The sequence below is a fragment of the Phoxinus phoxinus genome, assembly GCF_949152265.1.
Source record: "Phoxinus phoxinus genome assembly, chromosome: 3".
NCBI classification, from domain to species: domain Eukaryota; kingdom Metazoa; phylum Chordata; class Actinopteri; order Cypriniformes; family Leuciscidae; genus Phoxinus; species Phoxinus phoxinus.
Window position 1 is genome coordinate 43452973 of NC_136878.1, and position 19482 is coordinate 43472454.

At 37.0% G+C, this 19482-nt stretch overlaps 2 protein-coding genes across 4 annotated transcripts in view; one reads left to right on the forward strand and one right to left on the reverse strand.

Moving 5' to 3' along the window:
• The window catches only part of zbtb20 (zinc finger and BTB domain containing 20), a 56976-nt gene extending 42047 nt beyond the window's left edge, over positions 1-14929 (reverse strand). The window contains exon 1 of one of the 3 annotated variants that reach the window (XM_079606358.1): positions 13928-14929. The gene's annotated coding sequence lies outside the window, so the exon portion shown is untranslated. Of the gene's footprint in view, positions 1-13679; positions 13843-13927 lie in introns of those variants that run through there. The other 2 variants (XM_079606361.1, XM_079606360.1) reach the window with 2 other exon arrangements.
• Positions 14930-15833: 904 nt separating this feature from the next.
• Positions 15834-19181, forward strand: tex55 (testis expressed 55). Its single transcript, XM_079606377.1, has 4 exons — positions 15834-15942; positions 16050-16218; positions 17407-17469; positions 18201-19181. Exons 2-4 carry the CDS (start codon positions 16078-16080, stop codon positions 18255-18257), a joined length of 261 nt encoding a protein of 86 aa, XP_079462503.1. The 5' UTR covers positions 15834-15942; positions 16050-16077; the 3' UTR covers positions 18258-19181.
• The last annotated feature ends 301 nt before the right edge of the window (positions 19182-19482 follow it).

Here is a 19482-nt window from a genome sequence, read left to right on the forward strand (position 1 = left end):
TTTGAAACATGTAGTAGCAACTTTACATGGCCGTTCTCTCTAACGTTAACCTAGATAAACGTGCGCTATTATTAGGTGCATATCCAAGTGTTTTAGCACAACGTGGAAGTTGAAGTGTAGCGCACTTACTGCATGACATAGAGGCGCCGGCACAATCACTTGCATTTTTTCAACTTAAAATACTCCGTAATTTTTTGTCATACAGAAAAAGAGTAATGCGTCATTCCACACTGGGTCAGCCGACACTGACTCAGAAAACACTATTAATAAACAATTCAAATGTAGCATTGCTATTTTTTTCCAACACATTCATAATTTTTACTTTTGCCGGTGCGTGAGGCATATACTACACCCCCAAGAATTTAGGTAATTAAATGAATATAAACATGTGATTATTCGACTAAAGGCTTAAAGGTGCTGTATGGAGTTTTCAGCGGCATCTAGCGGTGATGTTTCAGATTGCAACCAATACGTTTACAAGCGAGTGCTCGTGCGCGTGCTTTCTTTTGTTTTTTATTATTATGTGGAGTTTGTGTTGGAGTCTGTGTTGTGCTAGTCGTTTCCTAGTATTAGCAGACTCCATGTCATAAAGTTGCAGTGTCGTCGCTGTTGAGTGCAAAGTCAGTAGACGAGGCGAGACGCTCGGAAGCGCGCATGCAGGTCTCAGTCACGTCACTGGATTTCGCGGCAAATCCGACCCGGAGCATCACATAGAAATAGGAATACTTGCTTTCAGAGGTAATAGCAAAACCCGCCAAGTGGATCATTTCATTGTGAGATTACAACCCCTTCACACAGGTAATAAAAAATGGATTCATTTTAGTAGAAAAACTCCATACAGCACCTTTAAATGAACGACTTCTAGTCGACTAGAAAAATCTTTAGTCGGTGGCAGCCCTAATGGTAATATATATCAACATTAAAGGAACACGCCGACTTTTGGGGACTTTAGCTTATTCACCGTCTGACGCAGACACCGCTAACCTAGCTTAGCACAAAGACTGGAGGTAAACGGCTCCAGCTAGCATACTGCTCCCAATAAATGACAAAATAACGCCAACATTTTCCTATTTACATGTTGTGATTTGTATAGTCAGCGTGTACAAATAACAAGGTCACATGAGACACAGCCATCTTCTAACCGTATACATACTGGGAACTATATTCTCAGAAGGCGAAGCACTGCTACTTCTGCGGAGCCCTATCATACATCCGGAGCAATGCTACTATGTTTTTTGCTACTTTCAGCCTGATGCAGTTATATTTTTCAAGCCCTGCGCCACGTTGTTTAAATAGCAAATGCATTTCCGCCTATTTGTGCGCTGTTCTGAAAACCAGGAGTGTGCAGGCGCATTTTGAGGCAACTGAAATAGATCAGGTTTAGGAAAAAACCTGGTCTAAAGTCAATGGCTTAGTATTATTTTTTTTGTTATTTAAAGGGCGCATTAGTAATATGCGCCTATATGCGGGTGCACAACGCGCATACACTCTGCTTATTACACACAGGGACACGCAGCAGCACACAAACATGCCAAATATTAAAAATAAAAAGATTACAATGTAGATTAATATTGTGTACATAAAGATATGGTGGAATCCGGCTAGTCCCGTAGATGGTCTGCTTGCGTGCTTTAACCTTGCGCATGAGCAAATCCGTTTGCGGTCTGGAGACGCGTTCAGTCTTTCGACTATCCGCCATAATCCGCCATCACGCGAGCGCAACTAGCTTTTAAAGGGAATGGGAGATGAGACTCTGATTGGTTTATTGCACGTTACGCCCAAAACACACCCATTACTCATTAAGAGAATTGGGACTACCCTTGTAGACCATGCTCCGGGTGTAACGCCGATGTCATTAAACTAGCAAAAGTGGATTCCGACATGCCCTAAGTTCACTTGCGCTGTGTGCTTTAGACCATGCGCTTAGATCGTTAAAATAGGGCCCTCCTAATATCATTAGGCTATTTACAGTAGTGTCTCCAAGTGTCCTTTTTTGGAAAGACACCAAAATTTACCTAGCAAAAAACATCCAGACATTTTTTTGTGAGAATCGCCCTTCAATCTGATGGTTTACTTTGCTGGGTATAGCAAATGATGAAAAAATTACCGTGTTAAACAAGTTAAATGGTGTAGGCTATGCTTAATTTCACGATTAGTGTGTGATAAATCGCGATTAATAATTGACAGCCTAGATATATACATATACATAAACACACCTAAACACACACACACACACACGTATATCATGGTGTCAGATGATACCTATTACAGTTAGTGGGGGGGGGGGGGGGGGGGGGGAATGATGTAAAACATGAAATCTTTCACTGAAAATGACAGATACTAATGAAATCAACCTAGAATCCTGACTGAAATGATAGCAAATAGGAACACCCTTTGTAACTGTGTACATACCTATTGCCATCATACTGTATTTACACACAAGGAAGTCAGCACACTGACTGTAAACAGGAAACCTTTCTTTCTTTTTCTTTCTTTCTTTCTTAAACAATGGTACTGTTTTTTTTTTCTAGTAATTCCAATAAAGCAGCCCAGTCGGCCAAATCTCCAGTGTCAAAATATAAGGCCTTTAGAAACCTTACGTCGTCAGATTAATAACTATGTTGCAATTGAAACGTGCTAGGACAGCCAACCATTTCACAAGATTTACAGAGAAACTGCCAAAATCTCATTAATGTTTTCCACCTTATCAATGAAAATAAGGATGTGACTTAATTGGATGTGTGAATTAAAAAAAAATCAGAACAATCCTTTTGATGAGGGGTCATAACACGCAGTATTCATTTAAGTGAATTAAAAGTCGCTAAAATCTAAAAATATTATGGCTTCCACAAAAGGGTTGCTTATATAACCCTTAATATAACCCTTATATAACAATAAATATTATTGCTGCACATTAAGTATTTTTCCCTAGATGCTTGTGAAAAATAATGCTATAGAATTTTAAGTACCAACATAAACAGCGGCATGAATGGTGTTAAAACATAGGGCTGCAACTAACAATTATTTTCACAATGAATTAATTTGTCAAGTATTTTTTTTTATTTAAACAGATTAGCAAATATGTGTGTGTATACAAACTGGGTTGTGCACTATAAGAAAAACAATTATCTGCTTTTGCTACATAAAGTATGGACTAAAATATTTTTTGTATAATTGTGTCAGACTGGCTAAACAATTCACTTTCACCTCTGCCAAATTACCTTGGCAACAACTGCCTGGAAACGAGTGGGTCAGTGACATGGCACTAATTTTTTGTCAAAATCTATTAATTTATCCGAAAATACATTAGAAATGTGATTCATACATACAATGACTTGAATGGAATCATCTTAAAGCCATCTTGATGATGAACAAGTTTTTCATTTCACAATGAAAATTCATTTTGATATATTTTGGGGGCATGAAGTAAAAAGTGTCAGGTTGTAACAATCGTCTTGATAATGAATAAAGAATCTATGATGAAATAATTAATTTGGCATAGTATTTTATTATTAATTAATAGGAAAAAAGGGAAGCAGTTTTATCAAAATATCATAAATATAAGTCGACCAAGTTAGTGTGACCAACAATGTCATGATGTGCAGCTAACACGCAGGAAAACAAACAAACATAATGATTCATAATGTCAAGGTCAATAAGTTGAAAGCATTTTTCCATCTCTTTATATTGGATACTCTTGGACAATTTATCATTAGAAGCTTTAACACATTAAACCACATCTTTTTATCATTAAGATTCTATTCACACATTGGCATCAAATACCAGTAAACTGTGATTTCAATCACCGAAAATTACCTTAAAACACTGCAGGTTTTTTTTCCATCTCTGTCCAAACCTAATGAATGGCCTAAAGCAAACTTTTTACATCAGCGTGCCCTCACTTTTTACATGCCCATCATTTTACAGCTTTTATCACATAAGCATCAAAACGGTCATTTTAAAACTTATTAGAGCTACAAGATTAATCGTTCAAAGATTGCGATTGTGCTTTTGATTCAAACACCTTCACGATCTCATTCCTAAATGACAATGGTTCGGCTATGTCTATTAAAAACTTGACAAAATCACACCAAACATTCAAATTTGCGTTTGCGCTGCCGCTGAGCCAGAGAAAGCAGTTAGGCTAGGTATGAAACAGCTTCACAAACAGTCTTTTCAACCACACACTTCCTTGTTACAAATATTAAATGATCACAGAAGTACTGGAATAAAAGTGTATAGTGCGGATATAAACACTGATGTCTATGGTACCGATCAAAATACAGTATATCACCTTTAGAAAGTAACTTAAAGCTTCAAATAAAGATAGTGTCGATTACATCGTTACGCCAGTAGGTGGCGACAAGTGACTTAAAAAATGTATTTGTCATTGAATCATTCATTCAAGAGATTCATTCAGAAACACTGAATCATCCAGAAATGAAACAAGTAAAGTATTTATGTGAGTCTTTAAATCATTCATTCAAACTGAAATTAATTAAACATTTTAAATGGACTGCAGCAATTAACATTTTGTCAGAACCTGTAGTAAATTACATTATTTTGTTTAGTTGTCAGTTCAGAATCGTGAAATCTGTTTAAAACAACAACAACAAAAAACGTGATTCTCAGTTTATTCAGAACCGTGCAGCTCTACAACTAATACAGTTTTACAACTGTAATGTTACAGCTTCTCATTTACTAGTATTTCACAACAGGTCCTGATCTCTAAATGGTAAAATGTATTTCCATAAAAGCCTGTATGTGTGAAAGCCTAACCTAAAGTGTAGGAAAAAATACAATCATATGTTAAAATGAATTCTACAAAATGAGCAAGTAAATACCATCCTCAAAAGAGTTGCTTGTATCACATTCACATAATGGTACACACATATAGGCTACCTTTTCTACTAAACTACTAAATAATATAATTCTGTAGAATACTAATATCAGCAACAATATTGACTGTGATTAAAGTTAAGCCAGCAACTAGTTTTGATGATACATTTTTTTGATTAATCAGATTTTTTTGTTTCAGTAGGCAGTAGCAAATGCTATTTCACATCTAGCCCATTAACACACACACACACACACACACACACACACACACACACACACACACACACACACACACACACACACACACACACACACACACACACGCACACACACGTGTGCAAAACAACTTGTCCCAAAAGTTTATGTGTTTCTGTTATATATACGGTATATATATATATATATATATAAACACATACAGCATATATATAAACAGAAACACACACATATACTTTTATAACAAAACGCAAATTCTTATATTATAAGAACAGTAAATGTATGAACCCTACAACTACATTGAACAGTCCCAGCACTCAAAGCACTTGAGACAGAAACCGAGCCACATACACAACTACATGACCTTCTGTAAAAGGTTTAATGTGGACTGCTCTCATACTTGTGTTGTGCACTTTTTCTGCTGTATCTTGTTCTGTGTGACATCAGCTACTATTGATTATTATCAATTAATTGTTGCAACCCCAATCAAAAGATAATTACGCTACAAAATTATTTCATAGTAGGCAACATAAGTATAATGTAATGTATAATTGTTCTCTGCTTTTTGTAGAATGCAGATTGTGTTCGGCTGGCTAGAAAACTTGTCCCTCTGTCCAATTGCCTTATTACAACTGTCCTGGACGCAGATACCTTAACCGTAAATGGTACATATAAAAAATTATATTTGTTTGTACTGTTTAACTGTAAGGTATACCTTACATTTCCATAATTTGTTTTATATTCCTATATAATTATTATATTGGCACTAACAGTACTACAGAGCAATAGTATATAAAATATGATCATAGTATCATAGTATAAAAATATGATTCCATATTCTCTGTTTTTGCTAATCAGTGAGGAAATTGTAGATTAAAAAATCTCAAAAATGTTACTGGCCGGAAAACAATTCACACACTTGCTCCTTTGCCAAATTGCCTTGGCAACAATAACTGTCCTGGCAACAGGTATGCACACCTATGCAGAGAGTTTTCAAGGCCATTCTTACTTCAAAACGTTCGAAATGTTTCCTCAGCTCTGCAGCTGTCCTCTTTAAGCTGGCCCAGTTCATACATACCCATAAAAACGTCAAGTGCTCTTTCCAAAATGGCCACATAATACAGAGTAGGATAAACAACACCTGGATAGAGACACTGCAATAACGTGAAGCTTGTTCCCTCCCCTCTGAACCAGACACAAGTCACAGACAAATGTCCTCAAACTATAGCAACACACACACACACACACAACACAAACTGATCCTGTTTTAAGACCAGGGTCTCAGGGGAAAGAATACGCCTTTAAAATATTTACATAGAGATACACAATCGTGACCTTTAAAGAGTCTACATATTGTAGTTCCTTTTGGCAGCTGGAATCTTCCACGATTCAAATATATATATATGCAACATTTTTTTTTGTTTTATATTTCTGGACTTAAATACCTCTCTCTCTACCTCTCTCTCTCTCTCTCTCTCTCTCTCTCTCTCTCTATGTGTGTGGCCTGGTAAACCCTAGATTATGGAGACAAAATGTCCCCATAAAGATGGCAATATCCGAAATCCCTGTCCTTTTTTTGCAGAAAGTGTTCAGTGACGGGTAGGTTAAGGGCTGGGGTTAGTGTACGGGAATAGAATATACAGTTTACTACAGTATACAAATCATTATATCTATGAAAAGTCCCCGTAAAACGTGAAAACACAACGTGTGTGTGCGTGTGCATTCGATGACAGTTCTCAGAAACATGATACATTATATATTTGTCCCACCAGATCCTCCACTGTTTCGTGCAGCACACCACTGATCGTCTTCAAAAACTAGTCTTGCCAGTAACAATAAAGACTTGTTAATAATGTGGAGTGGTAATGTGTGAAACAGCTTTTGCCCGATTCCGCATTTGCGCCGCCGTTTCTGTTAACCCATGTGCCGTTATTACTTCTCCTATTGGAACAGTGAACACGTTTGGAGCTGCCCTTTTCTCCAAAATGGAGGACATTCTATCTCTGAGTGCTCTGTGCTCCAAAGCAGCTCCCTCCCTTGCGTTCGTCAGGCCCGCTTTATACAGCCCAGTTGTAAACAAATAAGAAGTAAACTTGGCCAAACTCTGAGAGAGAACTCTTTGACTACCTCTGTTTTATTTTTTCATCTCCCTTTTACAAACCATTTCCAGATATTTTCCTTTAGAAACGGCAGTGATCTCACTAAGACTTGTAGAAAACCATATGAGTGCCGGGGTTAGCTGAGGACACGAAAGCACCTTGGCAAACATACAACTTCCCTATTAGAATCCAAGATACATTTTTCACATCAGTGAAATGCCTGTGTACTCGTTTATGCATTTAAAGAGACACGCTGAAAAGATCCTCGCGATGTGCGCGTTTTGTTTTGTGCCTACACACTAAAATATATAAGGGAAAAAAGAACAAGGCGTCTTTTATTTGCATGTACCAAAAACAAACTCCCTGACCCCTTGTTTATGTTTTACCTTGGGAAAGCAAAAGTGGTTGCGTTGTGACTTGTGACAATGTAATATTGAAAATACATTCTTGATTATTTCACAAGTGTAACTTCACATCGAACTTTAGGCAGAAAAACATTCAGAAAAGTTAATGTTGCTGCAACACATGACTGACAATTATGTATGCAAAAGGGCGGGAAAGAGTTGTTGGCACACTCGCTGTGGAAAATCCCCATTGTACCAAAGCAACTCTTCTTTCTGAGGTAAATGTTACTAGTCTGCCAGGTGAGGTCTAAACCTTGCTGCCTAAAACTGGTTTTCCTGATGTGGGTGTGTGAATAAGATAGCGCGAGTAAGTGACGCTGCCTCATTCAGGTCATCTGAGGTGAGCGGCGTACAGTACAAACTACAATGTGTTACAAGTAGGAAAAATGCATCAGTGGGGATAAATCAAGGTGGAAAGCACAAGGACGTCTCCGTGACTAGTGAACACTGAAGCAGCTGCTGTTCAAGGAAACACAATTATACTTTTAGAGGGGCACATGTACAAAAGACAAAGGGGTTTCAACTTTGACCTGGATTTAGCATACAGTCGAGGCCTATATTAAGAATTCCCTTTTAACCCCGCAAGCTGTTGCGTACAGCATTCCTGCTCACAACTGTGGAGGGAAACACGGTCTCAAGCCCAAAATCCAAAACTTGACAGGAATTAACCATCTAGCCTAGTCTCTGTGCAATCTGGTGAGTCCAATCAGCCCTATCTCCACGTTCTTAAAAATAGCGTGAACATTAGGAAATCACTCATCAAGACGAACCTCATATGCAGGGGGAAAAAAGAAAAAAAAAGAATAGAATTTATTCTTCTAAGATAAAGCCTAGAGGGGTACGGGAATGTTCAGCTCAATTAGGAAAAGTGGATAGCTCACTAATTCTGATAGATCTCTCAGATTAAATTGTCAAGTAATTACATTGCAAGCATTCACTAAAAGCAAAAACTGAAAAGAAATAAAAAACAGAACTTCACAGCCCAATTACAACCCAATTCTAGATGTTTTCTCGGGGGCTAACGCAAGCATCTAAGTTTCATAGCTTCAACAAACACAAGATTTCACAAACTGGTTAGCAAACGGCTACTGTTTTTGAGTATAATAATGTATGTTTTTGCATTTTCGTGGGATATTTGCATGATCTTTAAACCATTTTTACATATGCAAACTTACATATTGATTAATTTTATATATGTATTTTTTTGCAAAAGAACTGGGGTTCTTCATATATTTTTATTGTTATAAACCCATGAAGGAAAACTGGCAAAATCAAAGTGTGAACAAATTGCCACTGTCTTGTGTCTGACCATTGTTACCATGGTTTCCCCTCAGGCTATGTCATGAGTTTTGATGTCAAATTGTTCTTCTGCGTAAGAGAAACATCAGCATGTATTAAAATTTGTACAATAAGATACAGTATTTGAACGGAATCCATAATTCTCAACTCGATACGGAATTTTGTTAGTTCTTTTATGTTCTCACTTTTAGTTTTTATGCCTATTGTTTTGTCTTCAGTTACATTGTTAAGGGCATTTTGGCATATTTACATGTTACCAGTAATTAGTTGAATTTATCTTAGAAAATCAAGAAAAAAACAGCCCTTAAGTAAAATGACTCCTCCTACTGGTTAGGCCCTGAACATCAGAATAAATAAAGAATTCCTGTTATGCATGTTTGCATAATTAAAACCTTAGCACAGACATTATGTTCAGATGGTACAGGATATCAATTCGGGACGGAGTGTGGTTAACCATCCTATGGTCAAGGATTTCCTCAACCCATGTGACACAGACACAGGATACCAAGCAATCAAACTGAATATAACATGATCATTATTATATGAAATAGCATAACACATGGCAGGCTGAAATTTAGCTGTTGCAACTTTATCATGAAGAAAGCAAAGCCAAAAGGTCAAATGCCTATAATAGATAAAAAAAATGAGCCTCCCCTCTTAGTACTATCACCTACTGACAATGCATAAGAATGGGTATTAGGAAATTTGTGTAAGCTTAAAATTGTATGGACATTCACCCCTGCACTTTATGGTTTGCACGTGTGCGTGCGTGTGTGTGTGTATGTATGTGTGTGTGTGTGTGTGTGTGTGTGCACATGTTTTTCTATCCTGGTGGGGACTTCAACCTGAATGCACACAGACTCATGGGGACTTAAAATTGAAGTCCCCATGAGGAAACAAGCTTATAAATCATACAGAATTATTTTTTGTTGAAAATGTAAAAATGCAGAAAGTTTTGTGTGATGTGTAGGTTAAGGGGTAGAGTTGTGTAAGGAGAGAGAATATATAGTTTGTACTGTATACATACAGTATAAAAATCATTACGTCTATGGAGTCCCCAAAATGATAGCGAACATGACATGACATGTGTGTGTGTGCGTGTGTGTGTGTGTTGTAAAGTATAGCTGCCGTCAGTTCTGCATCTGGGGGTTAACAAGGACATGTGTGTTTGGCTCTGTTTTATTCTCTCATTCTCCTGTCCTGATTCTCACAATATTCCTTAAAGAGGAATTATCTGACCTTGACATTTAATGACATTAGTGAAGGTCACTGTCCAAAACTGGTAAGATGGTTAAGATATATCTGTAATCTGACTGGGTAACCTCTGGTCTAATGGTACAGCAAACACTATAACAATAATAGTAATCACTGCTATCACGTACCAATCTAAGTATAATTAGAACGGCCCTACCCACTGTGATCAATCACCTTACAATATCATTGAAATTTTGTACACCTGCAATTGTTTAATTGCAATTTTGCATATTTTTAATGCGTCATTCTGTCAAATAATCAATTGCGGGCCAAGTGACAAACTGTTAGTCTCGGCTGTGGCATGTGAGCATTATGTTTGAAGCACTAAGAGGGTTTGATGTTTCCAAAATAAACAGCACACAATGCCTTCTTTTGATCCACGAATCCCAATATTCCTAAGATCATGATTTATTTGTTGTCTTTTGGGCAAATTTATCATTTCAATCTCCCCAAAAATAGACAAAAGAATGTTTAACATTTTTTAAAAACTTTAGTGAACGTTAAGAATAGGATTATATTAGTTGCCACTAACTCTAAGTTTGCAAGTATTACTACAGCATCTATGACAGGCTAAATCAATAATCACACACACACACACACACACACACACACACAAATTAAACCACGTTGCTGTCTCATTATACATCCACACAAACTGATCAAAGGTCAAGGAGTATGAACTGGAAAAAAAATATATGATTGAAAGCACAAATCATGATCACAACCTCTTATATTGCCACAATAATAATTAAACTCAATAGGTTTATCATTATATATAAGCAACAATCAATATGCCCCTCAGATCAATAATCACAATAAACATTAATATTTAGTGCAGACAAATAAGACAGGAAAGATAAAGCCAAATAAAAATACAGGCTTACATATTGATAATTCATGTTTGGGAAAACAGTGCTCTTAGTTAATGTTTAGTTATATGATACAACTATCAACAATACCTTATTGTTTAAATAATAAACATAAAGCCACTTAAGAATGATCAACTCTCACATGTAGGCTACATCCAGGTACATACCACCTTAAAAGGCACAAACATCTTTACAGACAAAAGTGTCACACGTGTCCAAGCATCACATGACTGAGCTAGAGCTATATAGCCACATTACAGAAAAGTAATAAGAAAAATCTCGTTTAGTATAATGCATTAACACATGAAAATCAATTCCAGGAGGAGCATTGCTATATCTATAGTGACACTGCTGGGACTCCAGTGTACTTGTATTTGCAACACATTCAAGTAAAACTAAAAAGTTTATTTTCGGGTTTTGTATACACTATCATATACTAACGTAAAACATACATCTCAAGGTATTTGTCACGCATACAGCAACTTAAAACTCGGTAAAGCTGACAGACAAACAACCTGCACGCAGGCAATGCCCCCATTCCCACTGCCCAAATCATCCATGAAGAATTGAAAAAAAAAAAATACACACACGCGATTAAAAACGGATTTCAACTGAATTAAACAGGTGCACAGTAAAGAACAACGTGTAGCCTAAGCAGAGCAGTCTCGTGCACGTGGGGGAAAGGCTTGATTCATTAACTACTAGCCTATATAACTTGTATTTTTACAAAATGAGCTGACTAAAATAAAAAAAAACTTATTTGACATGATATAGAAAGAGTTAATTTCCTCGACGTTGCCCTATACCTGCAAAGACACGAAGAATTTTACAAAAGCATGAAAAGGAGGCCGGTAGCATGCAGCTAAAGAAAAAAAAAAAAGTATAGTGGGGGAAAAAAATGAATTGTGAAAGAAATATTGTTTCTGACATAGGTATGCATTTGCAATAATATCAGAAGCAAAAAAAGCGAACGCTATAATATTTTATGATGCTTTATAGTTCGTTTGACTTACGTTAATGCACGCCTATAGCCTATACATTACCCTCTTCTAAATCAGATGCAAAGATAGAGATGAAAGTTTTCCTCGTGAAACTGCCGAGATTCAACATGGATTGAAAAAAAATGTTATTCAGACATCCACACGTTTAGGAGACTGACGACTGGCTAACAGTTTTAAGCTAGCAACAAATATAGAGCAGCACACAGGGTTAATAGAACAGAGGCCATGATTTACACGTGCAAACCTCTTTTTTTAATAATACAATCTGCCTCTATTCCATACACACCAGCACTTTACTTTTTTTTTTTTTAATCCTTAACGTTGAATTAAGTAGGCTATTTCAATAGTTGTGTTATTGTATCAATAAGTAAAGGGGTGCATCAAACTTCCAAGGCCGCATTGACCGTCTGAGAGACAGGCGGTCTGCAAATTCAAAAAATAATAAAATAATAAAAGCAAACAAACATGCTAACGTTTGTAATAAAAATAAGATTATTGCATTGTGTTTACAACAGGGTTTTTCTTCTTCCAGCTCAAGATAAAACATCCCAATAATCAAAGTAACCAACATCGGATAGAATCTCCCAACATAACTGACAACCTTTTCATGTCATTTGCTATAAATACACAGATTATATAAGCCAGACATTTTATAATACAGCGTCGGGAAACAGAGGGCATATGATAAATTAATGAAAAATGTGTCTGGTGTGTTTTTCCACTGCATGGTTCTCATACCCGCCGTCTCGTACTACACACAGATAACAATACAATCAGCGCTGTGATCGGACGCTGCTCGAAGGCCCCGTAACCTCCAAAAATTGAAGAAGCGCTCCTCGCTTTGCCATATTAAGTTTTTTTTCTGTGTTAAAATGGCCGAGTGATTTATTGTTTGCTTAGCCTACAAACGCGTGCGTTATAGGCAACAAGCTGGCACTTCACAACACGGAGTCAAAAAGAGGTCATTCAGTAAGTACAAGCATTAGGATACAGAACAGATGGGCATTTATCTAAATTTCGGTTTCTTGGTACGCGGACTAATATTTCGGTCACTTCTTTACGCGGCGTATCCTAATTCAATGAAGACAAATAACGGACATGGTAAAGCGCCAGATACACTCCCTACAAAACTCCATAGGCTATACTTTCGTGTAGAAATTGTCCGACAGCGTCTTCTACACAAAACAACAATATTGCTAACAATTATGTTTGCCTCAGAGAGCCCGAAACCGGAGGCTAGCGCGCAAATCTACCGGGGTCAATAAAATATTAGCAATAGCCCGGAAAGGACTCCAGATAAGCGGCTGAAATGTTTGAATAATCATTTCTATCTCGTCTGCAGTGAAACAGATCATTTAGTCTTGTAGCGATATGATTCTTGACACTTAAACTCGCGGTTAGAGCGGGTGTTATTCTATCAAATATTTGGGTCTTATGTAGGGAAGTCCCTAGCGGCTCCCCTCCGTTGAGTCGTATTGAGCTTTTCGTGTCATGGTTCGGTGTTACGTTTAACACTTCGCAAAATATCAAACCACATAGCCCACTGAAATATTAAAACTACAGACAAAGTCTCGACAGCCGGACAAGTGTTCAACTATAGAAAACGAGTGACCAAGCAAGGAATTATATGGTCGAGACGTCACTTCATAATCTTTTTTTGTTTAATTCCAGACAAATATGAGATGTTTAGAGAGAACTCACATAATCCAGAGTGCCAATTCTTTCACAACTAAATGTAATTTCGCGAAGTTTTCTTCACAGCTGGTTTATGCATAAAATATTGATGAACAAGTCTTGCGTATGAGCTATTAGTTCATGCTTCATGCTTAAGTTTTTTTCGCCACATATCTAGGGAACGACTGCTATTACTCTTATAAATAGCCTAACATAAATAGTAGGTATAAGTACCCTCCCTCCCCCTCCCTCCTTTCCCTCTCCCTATTTCTTACCTGCTGCTTTAAGGGTCTTTCTTCTCCAGTGGCTACAGCGCTTCACAGCTTTTCCCCAGGCAAGGACTGAGTTTATTAATATTGTCCCTTACTTTGTTTCATTTCTCACTTCCATCTTCTTTCATCTCATCAATAAACACACGCTGCAGCCTACCTTCAGAGAGGACATCACGCAGCTCGCTCGTGCCCTCCCATTTTTTCACTATTCGTCGAAGATTTTGGGCAGCCACGCCTTTCTACTGGCGATTGGAACAGAATGGACTTTCTTGAAGCACGTAGGTTGTGATATAAATCGTTCAACATGACTTTACCCCAATCGGTGAGCCGCACGCCCTCCCTTCCGCGCAGCGAGGAACGCTGAAACTGGCTCCATTGTGGCTCTGAAAGTGAAACTATTCTGCCTTATCCAATTGTTGTGTTTGAACCCGCATGGACACTACGCATCCTCAGTTTCTTTAATGATCGGTCACTGTACAAGTGCGCCGTTTTCCGTTCAGTATTTCGGCGTTTCGGACTTTCTGCTTGATTCTTGAGCATAAAGAAATGCATACGTTACCACGAAATTACTGTTATTAGGCGCGAGTGAAACTCCCTGAAATCCATGTCCCATCCTCGATCAAAAGGCCAGTCATCCGAGAATCCCTCATGTTGATCATTTATAGATAGCCTACTTTAGATTGGTTAGGGACGGTGTCAATAAATTTATCCAAATTACATCTGGTCCCACATTGGATGATGACGCTGCCCGTCAGTTTGAGGACCAACAAGCTAGATTGTTCACCCCCGTGCCTTTTACTTTCTACGCATTTCTATTTTCTCATTTATTTATTTTTTAACGTCCCTAGCTGACCTCAAGGAAACGTAAGGAGAGTTGCTGACGGTATTGCGGACCAATCAGATCGTGAAAAGTGACACCGAACTTTTTGTTCCCCAATACGTTCACAGAGTCGTTGTGACAGACACAAAATAATGCAATAGTGGTTCACGAGTCCCCCTCCCCCTGACACCCCCCAGTCTAGACAATGACAGGTGTGTGCGTGTGCGCGCGCGCGCGCGGTCGACTGTAGTCTAGACGAGGAATAATCAACCTTCAAGCCTAAGTGATGTTTTTCATGCGCTATTATATACATATATATATTTTTAATTATATACATTTTTTTATTTTATAGATTATATATATAGCAGAATACAATCCTTCGAACGACTGATCCTGTCTCAGTGTTGTGAATCGTGATAGCAGTGAACAGTAATTAATATGAATATTATGTCGGGATATATTGGCAGCGAATTATTTACGACGTCCCAGGTTTTGTGATGTCAAACGTCAAAAGAGGCATATTACAAACCGATACTTATATAATATATATATTCTGTAGGCTACATTAATTTGATAAAAGCTGCTCGACCTTGGCTCACGTAAGTATTTCGTCACATGTAACAATCCCTCTCCTCCATATTATTACGCTTAGTAGGAGGTTTCCGTTGCGTTGCATGAAAGCTTTTCTTGATATTGAGTTCCCCCTTTCGGTTATAAACACGAACAGCAACGTTTCGCCGAGAGGTTCACCGGGGGACACGCACACCGTCTGCCCTACATAAAATGCACCCATTGTAGGCCGAAGTGTCAGCTGAGGACGACTAGCAACCTAGAAACAGCAGTTAGCCCCTCCTTCCCTTTGTCAGACGTATTGTAAACGTTAGCCCGAGGTCTTCTGAGGTAGTTTCTTGTCCAAAAATAGATCGTAAAATTGGCTTCAACTGCAAAAGTAATGTTTCAAACGTACGAACACAGTTTTTTTTGCCTTTTTTAACAACCCTTTTCTAGACTCCTCACGATTCAAAGGCGATGTCCCGGGGAACTGTGCCCAATGACATCATTCAAGCCTTTTGTTTACAGTTGCTAGGGGTTACAGGGTGACATTTCCAACCGTCCTGCTCGAGATACCCGGTCTCATTTCTCTATTAGCATAAAACGGACTAAAGACATAAAAGTTAGATTTTTGTTTTATACTGAGGTAATGCATCTGATATCCTTTATTAAAGAGCGAACGCTAACTATTTGAGTTATAATGCTACTCGGAAGTACTCTTCGCAACTTACTTTTTGTATATATCGTTTTTAGTTGACTACATTAGCATAGACTTTGTGGGATGGCAGATTCTGTTCTATCAGAAAAACTGCTTATCACCGAGAGTACGGAGAGCATTCGTGGCTCCTCATCGGTGTTCACGGACCCTTACGAACGCTCTGTTAACTATATGGAGACTCATAATATTCTTCAGATTTTTCAGGTGAGAAAGAACAAAGCTGCAGTTACTGATATATTTTCTTACGGAGAAAATGGTAGACAGTGATGAATGGCTTAGCACAAAATGGCGAAGCACAATTCAGAGCTCTAACCTAACAGAACTAACAAGTAAAACGGTTCGCTATGTTAAAATATTTAGTTATGTTAACCCCTTCAGACCTGAACATTTTCCCCACTGACCTGTTTATTTGAAATGGCGCTTCTTCAATGTGAGAAAGAAATGAATCTAAAAATCTTGCCAACTAATTTTTTATTAGATTTTTTACATGGACACCACGACTGAAGCAACATAAAATTAAAAAGCATCATATTTTAACCATTCAGTATGAACTAAAGTTTGTGAACTAACATTAGTGGTTGAAATAGTGTTGAATATTTTGAAAATAACACTGTAAGAACGAGCAATGCAATAAGAAAGTAAGTATGATGATATAAAGTCTCAATAAAAACTTTCTTTTTGTTGGTTGCAGTGGGTGAATCTGAGTATATGTCTTTGTGTGTATGTGGGTGTGTGTATGTGTACTTAGTGTGGTTGTTTTGATGAATATATTATTGTGTGCATTATAGCATCAAGGCATCAGTGTGTGGATGGTGTGTGAGTGTGTGTTGCTGTGTAGTCATTCATCTGTGGCTGTTTCTCACTAAAACCGATGAAAAATTGACAGTTTATGGTCACTTTGAAGACATACAATTATATTAATAATATTTAATTAATTAACATTAATGTTCATAAAAGGTCAAAGATAGGCTAGTATTTGTAGTTCTGTATTTTAGCTTTGCTCAAATTTCACACCCTGGCACACAACTAACTCTTGAGGTTCCTGCAGATAACACCTGATGTCCATTGCGATGTACATTAAACTTAAAAAAAATCTTCTTTTGTGATTGATTGTTCAGAGACCAATGAGTGCAGCATTGATATTATAAAAACATAAATTGTATTGGTTTAAACAAAAAAACATGTGACGTCCATTCCAATGGCAGCGGGTTCTGAAGGGGTTAAAATATTGCATTATTTCAGTTTAATTTAATATTGCATGATACGTTCTGCAGCATTAAAAGAGCTCTTACTAACTACCAATGTCATTTAGCAGCAGAAGGCACCTTTTGATGCTTGAGACTTCAAGACAGGCATAATTGTTCACTCACAGTCTCATTTGTGCTATTTCAGGACATCACAGAGAAACTGGTTTTTGATAGACCAGATGATCCACTTCAGTTCATGTTAGAACAGGTATTTTTTTTGAACTTTCATTCAGTTTATATGTTTATATATATATATATATTTGTTTCAGACAATATCCAAAATCTTGACTGATTTGAGTCTTTCTGGAATGATCCTTGATGACAGTATATTTAAGAAGGATATATAATATAATCTATTGGAGATATAAACTGTGTGTGTGTGTGTGTGTGTGTGTGTACAATATATGCAGTCTTATTTAAAGGTGGGGTATGTGATTTGCAAAACGGCCGGTAGATTTTGAAAATACACAACTCAAATGGTTCTACCTTCTTTCCTTTGACTCCACCCATTCAAAGAACATGGACCAATCAATGGTACGACCGATTGATTGACACACTGTCCAATGATTCTAGGTGGTCTTGGAAATGATTGGCTGGTGTTTTTTGAGTCCTGCCTGCTCCACAGATGATTAAATTGCTTAATTTTTATTTCAGTGCTTGTAACTCAGTGGCTGTAAGTGGGTTAGGAATAGGATTTTAAGTGATTTTGAAAAAAATGGCCAAAAAAGAGAATTACATACCCCACCTTTAAGAGAAAGAGTTTGTTAAATATATTGCATGTTGTCACCGTCCAGGCAATTTAACCGATTTAACTTGGCCTTGTAAACATGATTTAAATGTACCTTTTTCATTTTATGGATTATATTTAATAAACAAAAGTGACATTTTTGAATAGCTGTGAACCATCTGTCACAACTAACTTTACAAAAACTTTTGCAGGTGCAAATGAAGATCAAAATCCGTGATGAGTCAAGCAATACAATTGTCAAATCATAATGAATTCAAAAGCAACGTAACAATGGCCTTGCAAGGAATTGAATCCATGTTTATACTTTTATTTATATATTTCTTTAAGTGAGGTGTGTTGGTTGCTGCAGGTCATTCAGTGACTCTGCATTGTTGTTGTTTCTAAGCAACTGTCTTCCAAATTTATCAAGTTTGTGAGCGTCTTTGACCTAAATATCTCAATATAAAAAAGAAAAGAAAAAAATTCTTAAGAGGAATTACTGACAGGCTTTCTCTGGATATCGGAGCCACAGAATGGATTGATTTGTATGCTGGCATTATCACTCACAATTCTCAGATTGTTATTGTAATCTGAAAAAAAAAAAAAAAAAACATTTTATAAGATGTCTGAGCAACTTTATAAGTTTATACTTATAAAGTTTATACATTTTGCAAGTATTCTCCATAAAATTGTAAGCCATGACACAAGCTGGCTTTTGCTCTGTTCTCATATTTCCATGATGTATTTTAGCTGCATAAATGAAGGAAGTCTTTGTTTATAGTCGGCTCTTCTTACAGTGTATTTCTATAGTTATTTACATTTACTCTGGAGCAACATCTTGTGTTTCAAGACTGGTTTATTACATGCGTTCTCTTCATTTTTAAATGAAAATAAATGTCAAAATAAGTTGACAATTACATTGTCTATTTGTAGGCCTATTTATTGTGTATTTTTTAAACACAACTCTAATATGTATTTAATGAGTAAACGAGAGTAGAATAAGATGCATTTAACCATCACATGATGTTATAAGAATTTGCTAGTGAAGTAAAAACATTGCATAATAGGTTTTATATCGATGCTTTACCAGTTCTGAAAATGAACCATTTTTTCAAAAGGGCAGCTAGCTTTACATTTTACATATCAAATATTGTAAATCGTTTCACTGTATTAAAAAAATATCAATACTAAAGCATTCCCTGGCTGGTTTATGAAACTGAATATAATCTGCAACATAAGACTTTGGAATGTGATTCTTACACTATGGCCATTGTTTTATTTGACATGTAAATTGTTCCTATATTCCACTGTGATTCAACTTACCTTTGACATGACACAGCTTACCCCTATAGCATGATGCAGATTGTGTCCCTGAACCACTTTATTGTACTATTCATGTAGGGTTCACTTTTCTTTGGCCCCATGTTATATTTCTTTTCCATTTTTGCACACATCCTGAAATATCAGACATGATTTGCTTCTATTTTTTTAATC

Bases quoted from the DNA above. Each gene is read 5' to 3' on its own strand.
- tex55 (XM_079606377.1), top strand. From the start codon at position 16,078: ATGGCAGATTCTGTTCTATCAGAAAAACTGCTTATCACCGAGAGTACG. The intron at 16,219-17,406 runs GTGAGAAAGAAC...GTGCTATTTCAG, and splicing joins ATATTCTTCAGATTTTTCAG to GACATCACAGAGAAACTGGT. The intron at 17,470-18,200 runs GTATTTTTTTTG...AAACTTTTGCAG, and splicing joins TTCAGTTCATGTTAGAACAG to GTGCAAATGAAGATCAAAAT.